Source organism: Pelodiscus sinensis, chromosome 7, assembly GCF_049634645.1.
Source record: "Pelodiscus sinensis isolate JC-2024 chromosome 7, ASM4963464v1, whole genome shotgun sequence".
Taxonomy (NCBI): Eukaryota; Metazoa; Chordata; order Testudines; family Trionychidae; genus Pelodiscus; species Pelodiscus sinensis.
Genome location: NC_134717.1, coordinates 176,883 through 200,248, shown reverse-complemented (window position 1 = coordinate 200,248; position 23,366 = coordinate 176,883). Strand labels below are relative to the sequence as shown.

At 55.7% G+C, this 23,366-nt stretch overlaps 1 protein-coding gene across 2 annotated transcripts in view; it reads right to left on the bottom strand.

Annotated features, from left to right (window-relative positions):
- The window catches only part of NHEJ1 (non-homologous end joining factor 1), a 165,093-nt gene extending 144,273 nt beyond the window's left edge, over window positions 1-20,820 (bottom strand). Inside the window, exons 1-5 of one of the 2 annotated variants that reach the window (XM_075932929.1) lie at window positions 20,698-20,820; window positions 17,654-17,840; window positions 13,992-14,201; window positions 3,904-4,042; window positions 2,409-2,467 (exon numbers count right to left, since the gene is read on the bottom strand). In XM_075932929.1, the coding sequence (XP_075789044.1) occupies window positions 2,409-2,467; window positions 3,904-4,042; window positions 13,992-14,201; window positions 17,654-17,839 (594 nt within the window). In that variant the 5' untranslated portion in view covers window position 17,840; window positions 20,698-20,820. Of the gene's footprint in view, window positions 1-2,408; window positions 2,468-3,903; window positions 4,043-13,991; window positions 14,202-17,653; window positions 17,841-18,218; window positions 18,349-20,697 lie in introns of those variants that run through there. The other variant, XM_075932927.1, reaches the window with a different exon arrangement.
- Window positions 20,821-23,366: the final 2,546 nt, after the last annotated feature.

The following is a 23,366-nucleotide window of genomic DNA, read 5'->3' as shown; positions in this document are numbered from 1 at the left end:
TACAGCTTAATGCTACTGATGATTGACATGAGTACTAGCACGTATGAAACACTGTACTCGCAGACTTTATTTAATGGGACTTCTGCTGCTGCTTAGGGTGATGTTTGTGGATGGGGGGTGCAGAAGTCAGACTGGAGCGTATGAAGAGAACAGGGCACAGGGTTGGGGTCTGTGGGAGGTACAAAATGCAGAGCACTGGGGGTGGGACGTAGAGTATGTGGGGGCCCTGCGGCCGAATTACCTTACCTGGCTGGATAAGGGGCTGGGCCAGGATCGCCACAGCCAGATCGTGGCCTCCCCTCCTATCCATGCCACAGCAGGAGGGGGCCACCCTCACCACCCTTCCTGTGCCCAGATGGGGGCCAAACCACAGGGCCTGCCCCAGGATTGAGGTCAGGTTAGGGTTAAGGTCATTTTGCTGGGGCTGCAGCTAGGGAGAAGTTTAATTTAACCAGTAATACAGGAAATATTAATCAAAATTATTAAACAGACTAAGCACTTTAACTTTCCCACGTTAGTTTACCAAACTTCATTTTAAATAAAGTAAAATATTATATCCAACACAAAAAGTTTCAACATCGTCTTTATTTATGGCAGGGGTGGGGAACCTTTTTGGGTCGGTGGCCACTGACCCACAAAACAAATCAGTTGGGGACCACACAAGTTAAAAGCAAAAAAAAAAACAACATACCACCACCACACCACCCCAACTGAGATGTGGCCTCCAACTGAGATGCCTCACTCGCCTTGTGCTTCAGCCCCAAGGAGGATGGGGAGGGCAGGAAGGACTGAGGTTCAAGGCATCAGGTCAGATTAACTCTCCTGGGGTTTCAGGGTTAGTGCATTTTGTGGGCCCCTCAATTTGCTCTGAGGTGGGGCCAAAAATGAGTTCAGAGTGGGGGACAGATCCCACTCACTGGCAGTTAGGGATGGGGGAGCAGGAACTGGGCAGGAGGTAGAATGCAGGAGGTGGTGAGGGTGCAAGTTCTGGGTGGGAGATAGGGTGCAGGACTAGGGTGTCTAGCTCGGAGGAAGGGTGCAGGAGCAGACTGGAAGTGGTAGGTGTCTGGCTGGGGGGAGAGGGCAGGAGCAGGCTGGAGGTGAGCAGCTGTCTGGCCGCAAGGAGGGTGCAGGAACAGGGAGGAGGGGACAGGAGCAAGCTGGGGGTTGGTCTCTTGCCAAGGAGAAGGGGGCAGGAGCAGGCTGGGGGCAGATGTCTGGCCAGGGGCGAGGGGGCAGGAGCAGGCTGTGGGTGCAGTGTCTGGGCATGAGGAGAAAGAGATGGGGGCACTTGCTTTCGAGCCCCACACTGCTCCCAGCACTGTGTCGAAGGATTGGGAACGGGAGCAGCAGGGAACAGCTTCCAGGCAGTGAGTCTGTTCATGCACTGCTACTCTCACTCCCCTGGCTGGGGGGGAACAGCAGCACAAGTTGCCGCTCCGCTTCTTCCCTGAAGTCATGCAGTGAGGCTTGGGGCTCTCACATACCCCCTCCCCCTTGGCTAGAAGTCGGCACTTTAATCTTGGGGGGCAGGGGAGACGTGCCAGCCTCACATCTCCCCTGCCCCCCAAGATTAGAGCGCCGGCTTCTAGCCAAGGGGGAGGGGGTGTGTGAAAGCCCCAAACGTCACTGCATAACCACTATGGGGGCCACAAAGGGGGACTGAGCTTGAGCTGTGAGCTATATTTGGCCCCGTACTGACTCATCTTTGGCGTGCAAGCCATAGGTTGCCAACCCTTGATCTAGGCTGAAAGGCCTAGAGAGGAGTCCTAGGAGCAACCCAGCTTGGGGAGAAGGGCTGAACTGAATATTATGTTGTTTTAGGGCTCAGTCCCAAGGTGGGAGCCAGGATGGTTTCAGCTTGACTCCCAACAGGCCATTTCTCCACATAACGCCAGAGACATATGCAAGCGTCTGGAGTGACAACAGCAACTGCTGCTTGTTTGTTGCCTCAGGACCAGACAGAGTGAGACCCAGACCCATTATACTGCCCTGGTCTGAACCAGCAATGGCTTTGTCTCACCAGACTGCCCCCAAGCCAATCCTTGCACACCACAGCCCACTAACTCGAGCAGGAGGCAGACCAGCATGCTAAGCTGGGCCTACCAGAGTGGGTGATGGCCCAGGATGCTAGGCTGAACTAACCCAAGCGGGTGACAGCTCAATAACTTGAATGGCCTAAAGCGTGTTGACATAGGACACGGTAGCCACCTAGCCACATGTGGCTATTGGCCGGTCAAGTGGGGCTAGCTGGCTTGAACAATGTGGCTATTTGGCTGGCTAAGCGTGGCAAGTTTGCTATACCAGTAGCCACTATAATGGCTATTGCTTCAGAACTGGTTGGACATCACGGACATGGACACATCTAGGTCCCCTTTGCACTAACACATGACAACATCTTTCCCTACCTCATCCACAAACTTCTGCAGGAACAACTCCTCTTGGAAGGGTTCGGTCCTCAGGCGTCCTGAAGCAGAGATGGGAGTGTGAGCAGGGTGGGCACCACCAGCCTGGCCAAACACACTAGCTCGTTGCCCTTGTACTCTCTGACAGGGGGACATACAAAGTGGGTCTGGTTTTTGTTGTTAGTCTGAATTACTTGGGGGAGCTCAGATACTACAGTGACATGTAACATCTACCCAGGGGCACTGGCAGCACCAGTCAGGAAAGCGGGAACCCCCGTACTCATCAACCCTGGCACCAGAGGCCAGCAGGAAAGCATTACAGCCAAGGAGACCTAGGCAGCTCACAGTAATTGTCCAGATATTTTTGCAGTCTGTAGCAAGCAGCGCTCTGCTCATTTCCCCATCATTGTCTATACCCCAGGCTAAGCTTGCTGCTCCCCAAACCTACTGGACACTGTTGCGCTGCCTGAGAACCAGCAGCAAGAGGCAACCACATATATTTTGGTATATCCAAGAAAAATTAGCAAGTCTGAGATGGAGTAAGTCAGACAACAGGGCCTGGACCTCTTGGCATCACTTTCCAGCATGGCGCTTACTGAATGGGCTGTATAAATGACCAGTGATATAGCCTGCCTCCCTTCACAGCCCACACAACCTGCAGAGAGCTGTGTGTGTCCAAACAAGCGGCATTGGACCAGTTCCCACTACCTAATAGGTCCTGGAGAGCTGGTCAGGATCACAGCAACCCTCCAATGTGCAAGAGAAGCTCTGAGGAAATCAGGCCATGCTAGTGGAAAGAGGGCATGTCCCCTGGAAACACTGCCCTTCAGTCCAATGCATGCAAAGCTTCTGCCAGCTGTGAACCAAATCCACGTGCCAGAGGCTTCGACAGCTGAGTGTGGGATGCAGCACCCCCTCTAAGTGCTGAGAGACTCCACCCATCAGCAACAGCTCTGCCAGTCCTTATATCACTCTGCTCTAGGCCCTGTGCTTTGCAGCCTGGGGATTAAACCCAAGCCTCTCATTAACATCTCAGAGTCTCCACACAGAAGCAGGCCCACGTGCACAGTCATGCTTCCAATGTTCTTGTAAGGAAGCTGAGGAAAAGAGTCAGGAGCCCCTGGTTCCTCTCCAAGTGTTCTGTAAGCTACTGCATGTGGGAAAAAAGCCTGACTCTGCTCCAGCTCCTTCGCTAGCTGGCCTCTGATCTAGGTTCCTGGTCACAGGCCAGGTACTCTAAGTAAAGCAAAGAGCCTTTTGGCTATTTCCCAAGTCCTTCGGCTACCGGTCAATGTCCATTCCTCCTCCACCTCTCCCCTGGGGACTACTCCCAAGGCTTCTGGCTACTGTCTGTCTGCTGTAGCAGCTGAACACGAAACACAAGCTTCGTTGGGTAAGAGCCAGACTGAGCACTTTGTGCCAACCCTGTGCAAGGAAGGAAACTCACTCCCTGCTCTCTCCAGCCCTGGTTTCCCCATGAGTAGAACAGCCTCCATACCTCTGCTAAGAGCAGCTCCACTCTCCCTGTAGTCTTCGATCTCAGCATCCTTCTGCACCAGAAGAGATGCCAGCTCTTGCAGCTGGCACTGCAATGCCAGGCTCATCCTGATGAGGGGCCGCAAAAGATGACAGGAAATCTGGGGTGGGAGAGACAAGAAGGGCACTTAGTTTCTAGAACAAAAGTGGTTGAAGCGGGTCAGACGACATCAGCAATGTCTTGGCAGCTACAGCCAGAGGTTACTCAGAACTTCCCAGCATCCAGAGATTACAGGAATACCTGTCTGCCATTCCAGCATCTGCTAGCAGGAGGCTCTATATGGAACAAATCAGGTGTTCTGGCTGTGCAGGGAGGTCTCTGCCATCCCAGTGGGAAGCACTGAAGGGAATGGGATAGAAATGTTGACTGAGAGGAGCTGTAGAGAATGGGGCAGGAGCTCTGACTGGGGAATACATTCTACCTACCCCAGTCCCAGCCTCTCCCAGCAGGAGGTGCAATACAAAACACCACAGGCAGTGAGGAAAGAGATGGATATGTGGTAGAGACGGTTCAATGTAGGAGACACTCCAACTCTGACAGACAGCTGTGGAAGGAGGTAACAGCAAGTGCCTCTGCTCTGATCAACCCAATGAAAACTTCAGTAAGCAGCACAAACAGGCCCCTCTGAGCCTCACATCCCCCAGCTCCAATGGGCCCGGATGCCCATTCTGACACTGAAAACAGACAAAGCTAAGACTAAAAGCAAAAGGAACCACCAGTCATTTTGCAGCTTGAAGAAACTGACAAACTTTCATGGGAAGATGAGATCGAAGGCATGAGGAATCTTTATCCCAAAATCCTGTGCAGGCCCTTGCTGCTGCCCTGTATGCACCTATCCACACTCTTTCTAGGCTACCCTTACCCAAGGCTCTCTCAGAGCACAGTCCTGACCTCTTCCCCAGTATGGACTGGATGCACCTTGCTCTGATTCTCACCAACAGAACTTTCTTCATGGGGACACTCTCCCTCTGCAGTTTCCTGGCCCTTGGAGGGGGTCAAGTCAGGTCAGGACAACCTGCACTCCCAATGGACCATCTCACCCACAAACTCCAGTCAGATAGACACAGGAAACCGACCCTTCACCATCATCTCTGGGACAGCTGGGGCAAGACACATGCAGCAGGGCCCAATGTACTGTATGAGCCTGTCTGACAAACCCCTTCTCACTCTGTGCTTCATTTTTAATCAGCAAACCCAAGCCACTGAGATGGGGGTACAGTAAACTTAGCGCCACTCACAGGACAGCACAGCCCACTGAAGCTCTGCATCCATGGCACACTGAAGGCAGATAGGGGGTTGAGTTCTGCAGCCACCCTCCTCTTTCACCCAAAAGGGCAATTCATGTACACTACAGGTCTGAAAACAATGCAGCCTCCACTCTGGTCAGGATGCTGGGACCTGTGGTCTCCATGGGCCACTTGCAAAGCTGAGGAAATGGGCAATGTGCTCCATTTTAGGCCAGTTTGGCATAGGCCTGACTCTTGACAAGCAGCTGAGCAGAGTCTAGGCCCCATTCCTACATCACAAACAGTAGCACTTCGCATTCTGCAGGGTCTCTCATCATCTGAGTGCCTTACAAACATCAACCAAGATACGAACTAATGGGATAGCAGCAGGTGCCAGTTCATAGCTCACCTCTACAGCTGTGGTAATGCTGTGGGATTCATACCCTCTTTGAAAGGTGGCAGAATGTCTTTCCAAGGGCCAAATGTCTCATGCTGCTCACCAGGACCAAGTCTGCCCCATACCCTGTGCTCTTAATGGAACCAGAGAGAACATGGCTCCCCTTCTGTTACTTCTCCGCTGATGCACCAACAGAGACATGCACAGCTCTGGGAAGTTCTTGCTGCTGGAGAGGCAGCAGGGGCCAGTGACCCACAGTGGGGGTTTTGGCATGCTCCATTTGCTCTTTATAAAAGAATTTCAGCCAGGGCTGGTGAAAGGGGCTTCACTGGCAGGCTTGAGATGGAGGCGTCAATGTACCCCGGGAAAGGCAGAGTCTGGGCAAGCTCCACCCTTGCACACAAACACACAGCCCTGCTAGGTAGGACGAGCCTGTGGGGTGAGCACCATGCAGCCCCTGTCACTCTTTCAGTCCCTGGCACTACCAGTGGGTGGGCCAATTAGTGCCCACCAGATGGAGGGATTTTGTAGACACCTGTCCCACTAGCAACAGGACTGAGATCCCAGCTCTGCTCTTTCTAAAGTGCAAGTGAAGAATTTTAGTGCAGACATTTCAAATGCTCAATGTCAGAACTTTCAAGCACACCCAATGTTGGGCCTGATCAATGTGCCAAAGCCCTTTAAAGGGGCCTCGTCAGGGAGCCTCTGCCTGTCCTCTTGCTAGCTGTCCTATCCCACCCTTCCTCGACTTCTTTAGGGCAAGTCACAAATCCATCACCTGCCATTGAGCCACCTCTGTTGACTAGCAACAATTATAGTTAGGTGCACAGCACACTCTGGTGCGTACTGGACGCCACTACAATTTAATCAAACTACAGCAGCCAGTAGATTGGGATCTATTGCTAGATCTTGGAGCCTCTGACAGGTGATCTTGACTGGTTTGACCAAGAGACTATCAAGTGCCAGCACTTCAGCTAGCCCTCCCACTACGGCTGTGCAACGCCTGCCCTTTGCCTTGGAGCTGCCTCCCCTCACCTCCAGGAGTCTCCTGGTTGCTGTGCAGGGCAGGGAAAAGAGAGGCACTGATGTCAAGGTGCCCCCTCTCCCATCCTGTATTCTATCTTCACAGAGCGGGGGAGGGGGCCTCACAACAGGGCTTGGGATGGAAGTAGTTTGCTGGCTGCTTTTGGGAGTGGTGCAGAACCAGGGCAGGGGTGAGCTTGCCTTAGTCCCACTGCACCACCACCCAGATGCCACCTGAGGTAAGTAGTGCCCAGTTGGAAACCACATCCTGAAACCCTACCCCAGTTATGAACCCCCTCCTGCACCCCAAGCCCCTGCCCTAGACCCAAACACCCCTGCATCCAAACACCCTCCCAGAGCCTGCACCTAGAACCCCCTCTGGCATCCCAATGGCCTGCCCCAGGCTCAGCTCAGAGCCCCTCCTGCACTCCAGATCCCTTAATCCAAGACCTGAGCCTGCACGTCCCCCTCTCCAACACGCTGTCCCTGCCTGGTGAAAGTGAGGAAGGATGGGGGAGGCAGGGAGGATGAAGCGAGCAGGGGCGGGGCCTTGGAGAAGGGACAGGAAGGAGGTGGGACAAGGGTGTTTGAGTTTGAGGTAGATCCTGGATTGCACTTAAATTCAAAAAGTGATTTCATGCTTTAAAAGTTGGAGACCCCTGAACTACAGAGAGCACAGCCTTAAAGAGAATTGCATGTAAAAGTAAAGAATGCCCAAAATTTCCTCTATGCATACCATTGAGGAGGAATACACTCCTCGCCCGCAGAACCACAGAGAAAGCTGGAAGGGAAGCTCTCATGGGCCAATTTGTTCTATAAAGAAACAAGGGAACATCCAATTGGGTGTGAGCAAGGGGGGGGAATGGACTCTCAATCAATGGGGGCTCACAACTCCATTGGGGCAAGACAGTTCTTCTGGCCCTGGGGCCATGCAAGGAGACCCAGCTCCACTAACCACCAGGAAAGAGTGCGTTCCTCTAGCCACGGAGGGGATGTGGCGGGAAGAAAGCCAGGTCTTCTGGCTGTAGGAGCACAGAGAGTGTTCCTCCAAAGCAGCCACATTTTTATTCGTGTGCGCACTAGAGATGTTAAAAAGTGGGTAATTGGGTAACCATGTAACCACTGAAAATTTATATACACCCGCAGCCAGCTCCTAGACAGCCAGTGCATGACTAGCCATTTGTGTTCCTAACTAGCCCAGCACGTAGTGTGCTTGGTTCCTGATTTTCTTTCTGATCCCAGTTCTGAATCTCATGAAGCCTTTTAGCTGTTTGCATGGCACACCTATTAAAAGCAGTTACCCCAAACAATTAGCCTCTTCCCTCCTGCAGGTACACAGACTACTGTACAAAGGTCAAGGGATGTAAAAGCACAGACCAGAATCAAATCCCTCACCAAAGAGACAACATAAAGCAGTGCAGCAAAACAGTTTGGCAGGGTGTAAGTAAGCCTTGTCTCCCAGCTAGGGCAATCTTGGGAAAGGATGAAGCAGCTCGGAAGCTCTGTAAGATGTGGACTGTTAGCTGCAAAGCCAAAGCACCATTCATCATCAGGTGGCCAGAGCCTCAGTTTTAGGTTTCAACCAAAATACAGACCTCTAGCAGCACAGCACTGCAGAGCATGGCACGAAGGCACTGGGGTCAGCACTGGACCCCCAAGACCGGTCTGTTTCATGGGCATGCTCCTTGCAGCATAAGCACCATGTAGTATCCCACTGGGACCCAACGCCTTACTGCACCACTCAGCCTGGTCTTTGTATCACCTGCACATTCCTTAGACTAGAACCTGCCTCCCAGTCCAGGGCCTCATTAATGTACATGGGAGAGGGTTCAAAAAAGAGAGACAAAAATTATTATAGGATTTGAAAACACACCTTATAGCTAGAATCCTACCTAATTCACAGCCATGCAAAATCCATCATGGGCAGTGATATCTGGTCTTCTGCATGCTTTTATTCTATGCAGATTTTAAAGTGCAGACCGGTGTGTCTCAAATTGGAGGTCCTGACCAAAAAAAAAGGGGGTTGGGGGTGATAACATGTCTGGGGGCCCCTGACCCTGCACCCCCATCCACAGCCAGATGTGACTCTCAGCCAGCCAGTAGAGTAGAAGGTCTTTATTGCTTCTCAGAGATACAATGTAGTGCAGGATCAATGCTGACACAGGAGCCAGGGCAGATAGCCTTATTCTTCTTGGGGGGAAAGGGGCTTCACCCCATTCCTTGGTCCCAAACATCCTCACTCCCGCTAGCCCCACCAAGACTAACTCAATTCCCCAGCCCTACCCCCCAGCCAGAGTGTCTCCACCTATCTTCTGGCTTCAAAGCTGTCTGTCCACCACCTGCCATTCCCCAAACAAGCAGCTCTGAAGACAGCATGGCCACCAGCAGCCACGCAGAAGTAACAGTAGCAGTACCCCGCACAATAGCCTTACCATTGGCAAAGGTGCATCAGCCAAAATACTGTGTCTAAAGCTAATTCCAAGGCAAAAATAAAGTCTTACAGTTTGGATTTAAGTTTTAAAATTAGTAATGTAAAATAAATAAAAAGGTGTAGAAATTGGGGGTTTTTTAATTGTAATATAATGTCCTTATTTGAATGTGCATATTGCTTCTCTGTAACAAAGAAATCAATCTTGTTATGTATAAAAAATGAGAAATATATAAAAAATAAGTATAAAAGCCACCGAAGCAAAGTTTCTAAAAAAAGCCAAAAACAATTGTGAAAATGCCAAAAATTGCTGCATATCCCCATCAAAATGTAAGCAGTGGGCAAATCAATGGTTCGAAAAAAAAGGCAAGCATTTATCAATTAAAACAAAATATTTGTCATCAAAACTAGTTTAGCATGGTGTGATGTAGTGCCAGTACATTGCTGGTTGCTAGGCTTGGGCTGTGGGTGACCCCTACTGGCCTTTGTCTGTAAGCACTGCTCAGCTGGGGGCACCTTGAGGGCCCCACTGACAGTGACCGAACTGGTCCTACGGGTTAAGGGAAGGGACGGAACAAAGGAAATGAGTGTTGGGGGAAGGGGCAGTCTTGCGCTGGAACCATGAAGGGGACAAACTAAAGAGGGGGCTGGGAGTCGAAGGGCCCAGGCACCCCATCTCAAAGGGTCTGAGGCATCCTGGCCCAGACTCCGGTAACCACATCACGTCTGTGCTGTGCTGTCTCCTGGAGCAGCAATAAGCCCTCTCTATTCTACTAGCTGGTGGAGTCTGTTCTTGCTGCTACAGGGCTGCAGGATTGGGGGGAAACTCTGACGCGCCCTCACAGTGGTACCAGGAGTGGGGTGCACTGCACTCCGCGGATGGAGCTTCCAGCAGTGGGTGACAAGGAGCAGTAGAAAAGGGGCGTGCAAGAACCAGGCATGCTGGAGGCAGAGCGAAGCGATTCCTAGGAGCTGTGGAGCGCTGCAGTACTCGGCCGGTGAGTCTATACCCGGGGATTGGCGGGACGATGGCCTCCGCCTGACTCCTGAAGGCAGACCTTGTGGGGCTGTGCAGAGAGAGGGGCCTTCCCGTGGGGAAAGCTACCCAGGCCCAGTTGATTGCCCAGCTGGAAGAGAATGACCCGTCCAAGGGCCTGGATCCTGTCCCAGCGGGGAGCAGCCCGACACCCCCTGGGAGCGTCTCAGGCTCTCAGACCTGAGGGAGGGCTAGAGCCCACCAGAGAGACGCGATGCCCACCAGGCCACGATCTACCAGCAGCGGTTCGCCCAGGGCAGGGTCCATCTCGGCAGAGCTGAGGCAGCTGGAGATCGAGCTGCAGCTGAAGGAACTGAAGGTACAGGACCAAGAGAAGGAACGCCAGGACCGAGAGGCAGCGGTAGCATGAGCTGGCCATGACGGAGCGGAGAAGCCGAAGGGCCCCGGTTGCGGTGAGTGGGGAGAACCCCAGGAGGTCCGGGGCGGCCAGACGTTTGGAGAAGCTTGTGTTGGCCCAATGTAAAAACTTGGGAGACATGGACAGGTTCCACAGCTCCTTTGAGCGGGCCTATGTACTACACCAAATCCCCCACAGCGGACCGACTGCAACACCTCACCCCCTTGCTGGATCAGGAGGCCGCAGGGGTTCTCAATCAGCTGGAGGATCTGCAGCCGGGTGATTACGAACGGGTCAAAGAGGCCCTGCTGCACAAGTTCAAGATGACCCCGGAAACGTAGAGGAAGAAGTTCCAGGGGGTATAGAAGGGGCCACGGGAGACCTCCGGCCTGGCGCAGTCCTGCTGCAAGTGGGTGTTCGGGGTCGGAGCCCAGTCCACAGAGGACCTGCTTAAGATGATGATGCTGGAACAGTTCTATGAAGCGTGTCCACCCAGCCTGAGGCTGTGGCTCAAGGACCGGAAGCCAGAGGAACCCCAGAAAGCCAGGAGGCTGGCGAATGAGTTCACAGAGAGCCAGTCCGGGTGTGAACGGGAGTCCAGGAGAGAAAGGGAATCACGCAGAGACCAGATCTCGGCTGAGTGACGGAGAGAGTCACCTATGAGGCGAACCCAAGAGACAAGGACCAGCCTTCTGTGCCCCAGAGAACCAGCCAGGGCCCAGGCAGAGCCAGCCCAAAAGGGCCCGCAGGGACTAACTTGCCATCGCTGCAGGCAAGGAGGCCACAAGAGGACTCAGTGCATCAGGACAGGTCCCACGTCCTGAGACTTTCCGGGGGGAGGGGAGGGCGGGCCGCCCCAGAGGCAGAGGCCAGCAGGCAAACCTCAGCTCAGGGTGGAGGGGGGGGGAAGGACCCTCGGTCCATCTCCTCTGGGAGATCCGACCCTTCAGAGATAGATTTCTCCATGTACTGGATGGGGGCAGGGCGGCCCCTGCAGAGCAAGTGCCTCATGCCCCTGCAGGTGGATGGCAGGAAGGTGATGGGCTACTAGGACACGGGTGCGAAGGTGATGCTGGCCCGGCACCAGGGAGTAGCCCCAGACCATATGGTGCCCAACACTCAGCTGACCCTGAGGGGCATAGACAGGACCCCATTTAAGGTGCCTGTAGCCCGGGTACATCTGAAAGGGGGGACCAAGGAGGGCCCCAAGGAAGTGGGGGTCACCGGCACTTGTCCACAGAGGTGCTGATGGGGAGTGACCTAGAGGAGTGGCCAGACAGACCCCACAGGGCTCTAGTCACAACCCATAGCCAGAGCCAGCGAGGGGGAGGTGACCCTGGTCCAGGGAAGGGCTCCCTGCAGGGGGCGCAGGGACCCAACCAAGCAGACATGGGGCCCGGCCACGCTAGGACTCCGGACCTAGGGACGGGCAGGGAACAGGTCCCTGTCCCTGCCCCAGCTGCGGAATTCCATGCTGAGGTGCAGGCAGACCTCCCCTTGCAGAGGCTGAGGGACCAGGCTGGCCTCGGCACAGCTCAGCCCCTGGGGAGAGGCTGCCAGGAGAAATTCCTGTGGGAGAGGAGATTCTTGTACTGGGAATGGCTCCCCCAGGGAAGGTGGAGGTATGGGGGAGTCCAGCAGCAGCTGGTAGTTCCCCTATCACCGCAAGCTGCTGTATCTGGCCCATGACGTCCCATCTGCGGGGCACTGGGATATCCAGCGCACCCGGCTGAGGCTGCTCCAACACTTCTACTGGCCGGGGATATTTGCAGCAATAGAGATAGTGGGGCCTGTCAGCCAAGCCAGCCGGACAGGGAACAAATACATCCTGGTAGTCGTGGATTTGGCTACCAACTGCCCCAGGACCGTGGCTCTGCCCTCTAGCAAGGCAGACACGGTGGCAGACGCACTGGTGACCATTTTCAGTAGGCTGGGGTTCCCCAAGGTGGTCCTCACGGACCAGGGATCCAGCTTCATGTCAGCCCTTCTCCAGTGCTTGTGGGAGAAGCACGGGGCCCGGCTCACCTAGGCCCAAGCGTGTGGCTCCCAGTTCAGCAGGCTGGTGAGGAGGTTCCAGGGGACCCTGAAGCAGATGCTGGAGGCCTTTATGCACCAGCATCTGCAGGACTGGGACAAGTACCTGCCCAACTTGCTGTCTGCACACAGGAAGGCACCCAGAGGATCTGCCAGGTTCTCCCCGACCAAGTCAGGGTGCAGAAGGAGGAAGGACCCCCTAGACTTGCTGAGAGAGTTATGAAAGGAGGAGAGGTCCCCGAATGGAGAGTCGAGGGTGGAGGACGTCCTGGCTTTACGGGAAAGGCTTGCTGAGCTCATGCGTCTGGCGAGGAAGACCCCGGGCAGAGTCCAAAGGAAGGAAAAGGACTGGTACAACCGCAGAGAGTGGGCCCGCGCAAGCCCCTCAAAGCCATGCAGCTGTAGCCCAAGCAAAGGGGACCATCAATGTCACCAAGCTGGGGGGCCCAAACTTCCCCAGGTCACAAGTGGAGTGACCCCGCTCAGTTCACTCTCGGAGGGGGAGAGATGTGATGTAGTGTCAGTACATTGCTGGTTGCTATGCTTGGGCTGTGAGCTTTGGATAACCCCTACTGGCCTTTGTCTGTAAAAACTGCCCAGCCGGGGCGCCTTGAGGGCCCCCATGACAGTGACCGAAATGGTCCTACCGGTTAAGGGAAGGGACTGAACGAAGGAAGTGAGTGTTGGGGGAAGGGGCTGTCTTGCGCTGGAACCATGAAGGGGAAAGACTAAGGAGGCGGGCTGAGAGTCTAGGGGCCCAGAAACCCCATCTCAAGGGGTCTGAGGCATCCTGGCCCAGACTCCTGTAGCCACATCACATCTATGCTGTGCTGTATCCTGGAGGAGCAATAAGCCCTCTCTATTCTACTGGCTGGCGGAGTCTGTTCTTGCTGCTATGGGGCTGCAGGATCAGGGGGAACTCCAACGCGCCATCACACATGGCAAAACAAAAAAAGAAAAAAACTTAAAAAACTAAAAATAAACATCCATCAAAAAATAGCATAATGCAAAACCCACTAGTCCTAATAAAAAAACTATTATAAAAAAACCGTTTTGCCTTAAAAGCGGGGACATCCTGCCATTACTGGAGCATCACCGGACCAATAGACCCCCGCTCCTCCACCCATAATCAATCCACAAATCATAAATAAATACAACATCAAATAGTAAAACAATGTATGTAGATGTATTGTGTGTGTATCTGTCTATCTACGTATGCATATGCTGCTTTGCCACTATATTCTCAATAAACGCAACATGTTGCCTTTTCCCCCTCTAAAAATTCCATGTGCTTCTTATAAGCATAACAGTCTAACCTGAATGGGAAGCAAGAAGTGGCTTCATTGCATAGCAGGAGAAGGGAGTGAGGAATACAGGCAGTTAGTGCACACCTTAGTAACTCCAAAACCTCTATAAAATGTCTTTTACTCAATTAATTCAGCTCCTGCCACCCACCACAGCCCCTCGCCATCACTGGCTGTCTACTTTTGCTAAGCACCTCAGCAGGAGGGGCAGACATGTGGCTCATCGCAGAGCTCTTTCCTCACCATCTCCATAGCAGCTGCGAGGCAGTGGAAATCCCAGTAGAAAGGTAATCCGGAGAGATCACTTTTCACGTGGATGGTGAGTTTGCTGGAAGTCTGTTGGCAGGAGAACGAGGTGGCATCACTCTTCCTTCCTTCTAGCAAAGGGCACATCAGGTTGCTCAAGCGATTCAGGAAAGAGGACACATGAGCTGTCAGTCGCTTGTTCAGCTCCTGGGAAAGACCAATAGAAAGGAGCAATGAGTAGGAGCAGCAAGGCATTCTGGAGACCATAGTTCCAGCTAAGGTGCGTGCCTGCACAGCCGAGCACAAAAAATTCTTCTCCTGCCCACCTCCTCTGGAGAGCCACACAGCAGGCGGCTGCTTCAGCGGGCAGGCCAGCTGAGATGGCATGGTGAGGGAGCCACTGGGGCGGGGGGCCGGGGCCTGCCATAGATGCGTGGCAGGGAGGAGGCCTGCTCCGGTGGCCGGGACTGCCACGTGGTGGGGGGAGGGCCTTTTCTGACAGCTGGGGCCAGGAACAGGATATGCTGTGAAGGCTAGGACTATAATAGAGTTTAAGAGAAGCTAGATAATTTCATGGAGGTTAGGTCCATAAAAGGCTATTAGCCAGGGGATAAAATGGTGTCCTTGGCCTCTGTTTGTCAGAGGCTGGAGAGGGATGGCAGGAGACAAATCTCTTGATCATTGTCTTCAGTCCACCCTCTCTGGGGCACCTGGTGCTGGCCACTGTCGGCGGACAGGATACTGGGCTAGATGGACCTTTGGTCTGACCCAGTACGGCTGTTCTTATGTTCTTATGCTGCATTGCAGGGGGGCAGAGTTCTGCTGCAGCGGGCAGGAATGTGTGTGTGTTAAAATAATCTGGGTGCTATAGTGGCACACATCCAAACCAGCACACACGATCTCAATATTGGTGCACAAGCCAAAACTCACTCCGCTCAAGGTTAAAAAAAATATTAGAGGAAACACTGCTGGAGACCCCAATGCTAGACTCACTCAGCTCAGGATAGCAACCCAAGCAAATAGGGTCCATCCCAGCAGGCCCGGCCTCTGGGCAAGAAGAGTGAAACAGTCACCTTGGGCCCCGTGCATTCAAGGGCCCGCGCTGCCCAGCTCCTGGCCCTACCCACCCAGCCGGGAGCTGCATGGCCATGCGACTCAGCATGCTGCCTTTGGCCCTGCACACTCTTTGTCCGGGCCTGCATCCAAGTCCATTTCGTACCAAGGGCCTCCCACTCTAACAGTCCATCCTTTGGACTGTCAGTGTAGGTAACCTGGCTAAACATTCTCCTTCACTGTCTCTCAACCAATACACAAGGAAGACTCCAAGGGACAAACAAGACTAAGAGCAACAGACACCCATCTGGCCTATGCTTAGCAAAGCACTTTTCCTAATCAATTCTTCCCACGCTCATCGCGCCTGTGATCCGGGCATTCCCTTCTGACCCACCAGATCCCCAGCTCTGAGCAGGTGGAGTTTAAGAGGGCAAGATATAGAGGGCATAATAAAACATTTTCTCATGTGGTTCCTGGGATGGCCTCACTGCTCTCCCATCACCACCCCAGGGATCTCCTGCACTAGAACACCTCTCAGCTGCTCTAGCCTAGCTAAGAAACTTTTACAGCCTAACCCACTTGCCAAAAAACCAAATGGGAAGCAGCCATTGTAGAATATACCAGAGTAGCCAAAAGGGAAGGCAAGACTCCTCTGCCTATCATTATCCACTCTCCCACAGCTGCCAAATTCTATAAAATACTCAAACATTAAGCCCAGTGATCAGGATAACAGCCCTCTCCCAAAGGGCTCCATACAGGCCCTGCTCCCATTTGCCCCTTGGCCCAGAAACAGCGAGGACATAGAAGAGAGGTAGACGATAGCTTGTGTTGCCAGTCCTGGTTCTGATACTGAAGATGTGACATCATTAACACAAACATATCACTGAGGCTGCAGAAACTGCCAGGGTAGCTTCCCGGAGGTGTACAGGCAGTCCCCGGGTTACGTACAAGATAGGGACTATAGGTTTGTTCTTAAGTTGAATTTATATGCAAGTCGGAACTGGCTCCAGATTCAGCCACTGCTGCTGAAACTGACCAGGGGCTGACTACAGGAAGCTGGAGGCAGAATTGCTCTGCCCCGAGCTTCCTGGAATCAGTCACTGATCAGTTTCAACAGCGGCTGAATCTCGAGCCTGGGACAGAACAGCTGGGCTGCCAGGTAGGTCCCTGCAGGACCAACCCGGCAGCACCCCAGCTGCTCTACCCCAGGGTCCACAACAAAAGCCTGGCCTGCTGGGGGGGGGGGGGGCGCACTAGCTGCGCCCCCCCACAGCAGACCAGGAACACGGGGAGCAAAGCCGCAGCAGCGGCGGGGTGCCGCGCCTCTGAGGCTTTGCTCTGGCAAAGCCTCAGAGGCGCAGGACCCCGCCGCCGCTGCGGCTTTGCTCCCCGTGTCCCTGGTCTGCTGGAGACGGTCCCCAGCAGACCAGAGGCACCGGGAGCAAAGCGGCAGCGGCGGCGGGGTGCCGCACCTCCGAGGCTTTGCTCTGGCAAAGCCTCAGGAGGCGCGGGATCCCTCCGCCTCCCCGGCTTTGCTCCAGGTGTCCCTGGTCTGCTGGAGACGGTCCCCAGCAGACCAGGGGCACCCGGAGCAGCTTTTCTCGCCCCGGAGGTCGAGGTGGCGGGACCGCTGCGCTCTGGGCGGTCCCGCTGCCTGCGAGCTCCGGGGCGAGAAAGCCCCGTTCGTAAGTCCGGATCCGACATAAGTCGGATCTGCGTAACTCAGGGACTGCCTGTAGTCCTGAGGAGGAAGCTGCTGGTAGCCTCTGATGTGTCCACTAAAACTAACAGCAGCCTCTCCCTTGATGGTCACCCCTAATTCTACAGCATCACAACCACTAGAAAGACAGAGGGAAGGAGGGCAGGCTGCCAGAGGAAGATGCTGCCAGTGCACTGGCTTTGTACCTCCAAAAACAGATCAGGACTGAGGGAACATCAGCAGAGATTGGGTACAGAAGCCAGGACTAGCATAGCAGGGAACACTGTGGCTGTGTCTAGACTGCATCCCTTTTCCGTAAAAGGGATGCAAATTAGGCACATCGCAATTGCAAATGAAGCAGGGATTTAAATCCCCCCCGCTTCATTTTCATAAAAATGGCTGCCGCTTTTTTCCGGCTCGGAGCTTTGCCGGAAAAAAGCGCCAGTCTAGACGCGGATCTTTCGGAAAATAAAGCCTTTTCCAAAAGATCCCTTATTCCTTATTTTAAGAGGAATAAAGGATCTTTCGAAAAAGGCTTTATTTTCCGAAAGATCCGCGTCTAGACTGGCGCTTTTTTCCAGCAAAGCTCCGAGCCGGAAAAAAAGCGGCAGCCATTTTTATGCAAATGAAGCAGGGGGGATTTAAATCCCTGCTTCATTTGCAATTGCGATGTGTCTAATTTGCATCCCTTTTACGGAAAAGGGATGTAGTCTAGAGACAGCCTGTAGGTCAGAATAGAGAGGAATCAGCTGCCCTGTTTAGGGCTTCCCACATCAAGATTTTCTCCCTTATTCCTATTGAAGCTGCCACCCATCCTCTGCATGTCCCGTAAATTCATGCTGGAACATTAGCTGGCTTAGGCATAAAAGGGAGTTTGTGGATTTTGCAAACCTCATGCCAGACTCACCTTGGACCTTTTCCCAACGACATCAATGTCCGCATGTTCATACCACACACTGCTGAGGTCAGAGATCAACAAGACGTAGCCCGTATCTCTGAAACAAGCCTTGGCAATAAAAGTGGACTCGCCAAAGCAAACTGAAGCCCAAGGCTGTGTCAAGAGGCTGCTATCAAGATCCCCAGAGCCCTCCATCCTGCAAGAGAGCAAACAGGCTCAGACAGCAGCACTTCCAGCAAAAGAAGAGCACAACTTCCACCAGACCCCATTCCCTGGAGAGACTATGCTCCAGGAAAACCTACACGACCCTGTGAGAGGCCTTTGCCTCCCCCACTGGATCACACTAGTTTTGAGGCCTACAGCTGATGATACCAAACCAACTCCGAACACAAGCATAATTCCATAGCGACTGATGCCTGGTCCCAGCTCCTTCCATGTGAAACGCATAAAATAGGTGTTAGACAAATCTCTCATTACAGGAGTGAATGAAGGTCTGCCCAGAGGAGACACTACTTTGGCCATTTTTCATGCAGTTGCTATTCCATTTTTAAATAAAAAATGCACTCCTGGTTACCAGAGAAACAAGATGGGCATGTCAACGGTGACCATAGAAATCTCTGTGGTTGGCCCAGGAATTTCTGTCCAGCTTCTCCTCCTGCCAGATCCCATAGGCACATCACATGCATTGCCAATCACAGGAGCTCCTGCAGCAGCACACACAGTGAGTCACAATCTCACTGCAAGGTCAAATTAGAAGAGATGGGCCATCATCAAACTATTATTTGAATCAGAGTAGGGATCAGGGACCCAACAAATAAGATGCTATAGAAACAAAATCTGGATTAAAATATCACATATAGGGTGAAGGGCTTTGTGTTTCATAGCAAGCAATCCCAGGACTACTTACAATGACTACAAATCCCAGCATACAATTCTCTTCCATAGTTCAATGATGGAACAATGCATGCTGGGATCTATAATCCTGACATTGCTTCAGCATATGAAAGATGACTGGCAAAGGGAAAAGTATGGGCTCGTGTCCTTTTCTGTGTCTCTATGAAGGACTAGGATGGCTTGAGAGGGGATGGGTCCCACCTGCCCCTTTCTCAAGAAAAGCTCAGAGGCTTATTTTTCACAAGAAATTTGAGTCCCGTCATCTCCTTTTTCCTTAGAAGCTCTGGGAATTGGAGAACTGATAGAGATGACAATACCCTGTCTCTGACCGTGGTCAGGACCAGACACATTAGAGGCAGTGATCAGAACAGGGCAATTATTGAATGATCCATTCCCTATCTTCCAGCCTCAGCTTCTGGCAGTTGGAGGGCTAGGGATTTCCAGAGCATGGAGGTGCATCCTTGCCCATCCTGGCTAATACCCATTTATAGACTTATCCTCCATGGACTTTTCTTTTCTGAGACAAGTTATAATTTTGGCCTTCACAATATCCCCCAGCAGAGAGTTCCACAAGTTGACTGTGTGTTGTGTGAATTAGCCCCTCATTTTTTTTAAAGCCTGATACTTATTCATTTCATTGGATGATCCCTGGTTCTTACATTATGTGATGGGGTAAATAACACTTTTAAATTCACTCTCTCTACGCCATTCACCGTTTTATAGACCTCTATCGTATCCCCTCAATACAAACAGGGACACAACCTCATGCTCCAGGTATCCCTAAACCTCCAATTACTTAAAGCAGAGACTGAACAGCAGGGGATGTATCACTCAATTGCCATGTTCTGTTCACTTCCACTGTGGCATCTGACACAGGCCTCTCAAACTCAGGATACTAGGCTAGGTGGGCCATAGGTCTAACCCAAAGTGGCTGTTCTTAGTCATCTCTTTTCTAAACCCAAATGTACCAGTCTCTTTAATCTCTACACACACAGCACAGAGGCAGGCCCAGCCCCAAAGGATTTACAGCAGGGGTGGGAAACCACAGGTCCCCGGCTTGCCTGGATCTGGCCACCGAGGCTCAGCATTGGGGAACCCTCACTGGGGCACCAGCCCCTCTGCCACCCACCCGCAGGGCTGGAGCACACATTTACTAGCCTGCCCCTCCTCCCCCGGGCTCTGGTGTGCAAGGGGAACGTGAGGAGTGTCTTTCTCCCTCTGTCAGGGGTTTCTCATTTTGTTTCTCACAGGTGTGCAGCCCCCAACTCATTTTTCTGTGGGTCAGAGGCCCCTGACCCCAAAATGGTTCCCCACCCCGACTTAAGGTCTCCGAGGTTACTCCCCAGCCTTGCAGCTATGGGAAAGGGGGACTGGTGTGCATATCCACCATGCAGGCGAGTGCAGCCCATGGTCTACTCTGGGGTGGGATGGCACAGCAACGGCAGGGGGGCAATGGCACAGCAGGCCTGGCTCATGCCCTCCCCCCACCTTCACCTCAACCCCTTCCCCCGGTGTCCAAATTCACCCCGCCCCCAGTCACCTCAACCCCCCCTCAGCCCCCACCCCCATAGTCACCTCACCCCCCCGCCCCCAGTCACCTCACCCCCGCCCCCAGTCACCTCAACCCCCCCTCACCCCCCCGCCCCCAGTCACCTCACCCCCCCGCCCCCAGTCACCTCACCCCCCCGCCCCCAGTCACCTCACCCCCCCGCTCAGCCCCCACCCCCAGTCACCTCAACCCCCCACTCAGCCCCCACCCCCAGTCACCTCACCCCCGCCCCCAGTCACCTCACCCCCCCACTCAGCCCCCACCCCCATAGTCACCTCACCCCCCCTCTCAGCCCCCACCCCCATAGTCACCTCACCCCCCCGCCCCCAGTCACCTCACCCCCCCACTCAGCCCCCACCCCCATAGTCACCTCACCCCCCCGCCCCCAGTCACCTCAACCCCCCACTCAGCCCCCACCCCCATAGTCACCTCACCCCCCGCTCAGCCCCCACCCCCAGTCACCTCAACCCCCCGCCCCCAGTCACCTCAGCCCCGCTCAGCCCCCACCCCCAGTCACCTCACCCCCCCGCCCCCAGTCACCTGACCCCCCCCCCCACTCAGCCGCCCCCCCCATAGTCACCTCAACCCCCCACTCAGCCCCCCCCCGTACCGTGCGCGCCGCCCGGCTCCCGCAAGGCCCCGCCCTCCAGGCAGACTCCGCCCCGCCGCGCGCTGCTGAAGGGCGGGAACGGGGGAGCCAAGCACGGAGCGGCTGAAGGGGCGGGGCCAGCAGTAGGCGGGGCCAAGTTCGCGCGCGGCCGCGCTCCAAAAGCCCGGGCCAGCCCCTCCCCCCGCTTCCGAGCGTAGAGCCCGCGCTGGGGGCCTGGGGAACTCCCTGCCACGGGGCGGGAGGGGCGATGGCTCTGCGCTCAGACCGGGATCCCTGACCCTCTCTGGGGGCCTGGGGAACTCCCTGCCACGGGGCGGGAGGGGCGATGGCTCTGCACTCAGACCGGGATCCCTGACCCTCTCTGGGGGCCTGGGGAACTCCCTGCCACGGGGCGGGAGGGGCGATGGCTCTGCGCTCAGACCGGGATCCCTGACCCTCTCTGGGGGCCTGGGGAACTCCCTGCCACGGGGCGGGAGGGGCGATGGCTCTGCACTCAGACCGGGATCCCTGACCCTCTCTGGGGGCCTGGGGAACTCCCTGCCACGGGGCGGGAGGGGCGATGGCTCTGCGCTCAGACCGGGATCCCTGACCCTCTCTGGGGGCCTGGGGAACTCCCTGCCACGGGACGGGAGGGGCGATGGCTCTGCACTCAGACCGGGATCCCTGACCCTCTCTGGGGACCTGGGGAACTCCCTGCCACGGGACGGGAGGGGCGATGGCTCTGTGCTCAGACCGGGATCCCTGACCCTCTCTGGGGACCTGGGGAACTCCCTGCCACGGGGCGGGAGGGGCGATGGCTCTGTGCTCAGACCGGGATCCCTGACCCTCTCTGGGGACCAGGGGAACTCCCTGCCACGGGACGGGAGGGGCGATGGCTCTGTGCTCAGACCGGGATCCCTGACCCTCTCTGGGGACCTGGGGAACTCCCTGCCACGGGACGGGAGGGGCGATGGCTCTGTGCTCAGACCGGGATCCCTGACCCTCTCTGGGGACCTGGGGAACTCCCTGCCACGGGGCGGGAGGGGCGATGGCTCTGCGCTCAGACCGGGATCCCTGACCCTCTCTGGGGACCTGGGGAACTCCCTGCCACGGGACGGGAGGGGCGATGGCTCTGTGCTCAGACCGGGATCCCTGACCCTCTCTGGGGACCTGGGGAACTCCCTGCCACGGGGCGGGAGGGGCGATGGCTCTGTGCTCAGACCGGGATCCCTGACCCTCTCTGGGGACCTGGGGAACTCCCTGCCACGGGACGGGAGGGGCGATGGCTCTGTGCTCAGACCGGGATCCCTGACCCTCTCTGGGGACCTGGGGAACTCCCTGCCACGGGGCGGGAGGGGCGATGGCTCTGTGCTCAGACCGGGATCCCTGACCCTCTCTGGGGGCCTGGGGAACTCCCTGCCACGGGACGGGAGGGGCGATGGCTCTGTGCTCAGACCGGGATCCCTGACCCTCTCTGGGGACCTGGGGAACTCCCTGCCACGGGACGGGAGGGGCGATGGCTCTGTGCTCAGACCGGGATCCCTGACCCTCTCTGGGGACCTGGGGAACTCCCTGCCACGGGGCGGGAGGGGCGATGGCTCTGTGCTCAGACCGGGATCCCTGACCCTCTCTGGGGAACTGGGGAACTCCCTGCCACGGGGCGGGAGGGGCGATGGCTCTGTGCTCAGACCGGGATCCCTGACCCTCTCTGGGGAACTGGGGAACTCCCTGCCACGGGGCGGGAGGGGCGATGGCTCTGTGCTCAGACCGGGATCCCTGACCCTCTCTGGGGACCTGGGGAACTCCCTGCCACGGGACGGGAGGGGCGATGGCTCTGTGCTCAGACCGGGATCCCTGACCCTCTCTGGGGACCTGGGGAACTCCCTGCCACGGGACGGGAGGGGCGATGGCTCTGTGCTCAGACCGGGATCCCTGACCCTCTCTGGGGGCCTGGGGAACTCCCTGCCACGGGACGGGAGGGGCGATGGCTCTGTGCTCAGACCGGGATCCCTGACCCTCTCTGGGGGCCTGGGGAACTCCCTGCCACGGGGCGGGAGGGCGATGGCTCTGTGCTCAGACCGGGATCCCTGACCCTCTCTGGGGACCTGGGGAACTCCCTGCCACGGGACGGGAGGGGCGATGGCTCTGTGCTCAGACCGGGATCCCTGACCCTCTCTGGGGACCTGGGGAACTCCCTGCCACGGGGAGGGAGGGGCGATGGCTCTGTGCTCAGACCGGGATCCCTGACCCTCTCTGGGGGCCAGGGGAACTCCCTGCCACGGGACGGGAGGGGCGATGGCTCTGTGCTCAGACCGGGATCCCTGACCCTCTCTGGGGACCTGGGGAACTCCCTGCCACGGGACGGGAGGGGCGATGGCTCTGTGCTCAGACCGGGATCCCTGACCCTCTCTGGGGACCTGGGGAACTCCCTGCCATGGGGCGGGAGGGGCGATGGCTCTGTGCTCAGACCGGGATCCCTGACCCTCTCTGGGGACCTGGGGAACTCCCTGCCACGGGACGGGAGGGGCGATGGCTCTGTGCTCAGACCGGGATCCCTGACCCTCTCTGGGGGCCAGGGGAACTCCCTGCCACGGGGCGGGAGGGGCGATGGCTCTGTGCTCAGACCGGGATCCCTGACCCTCTCTGGGGGCCAGGGGAACTCCCTGCCACGGGGCGGGAGGGGCGATGGC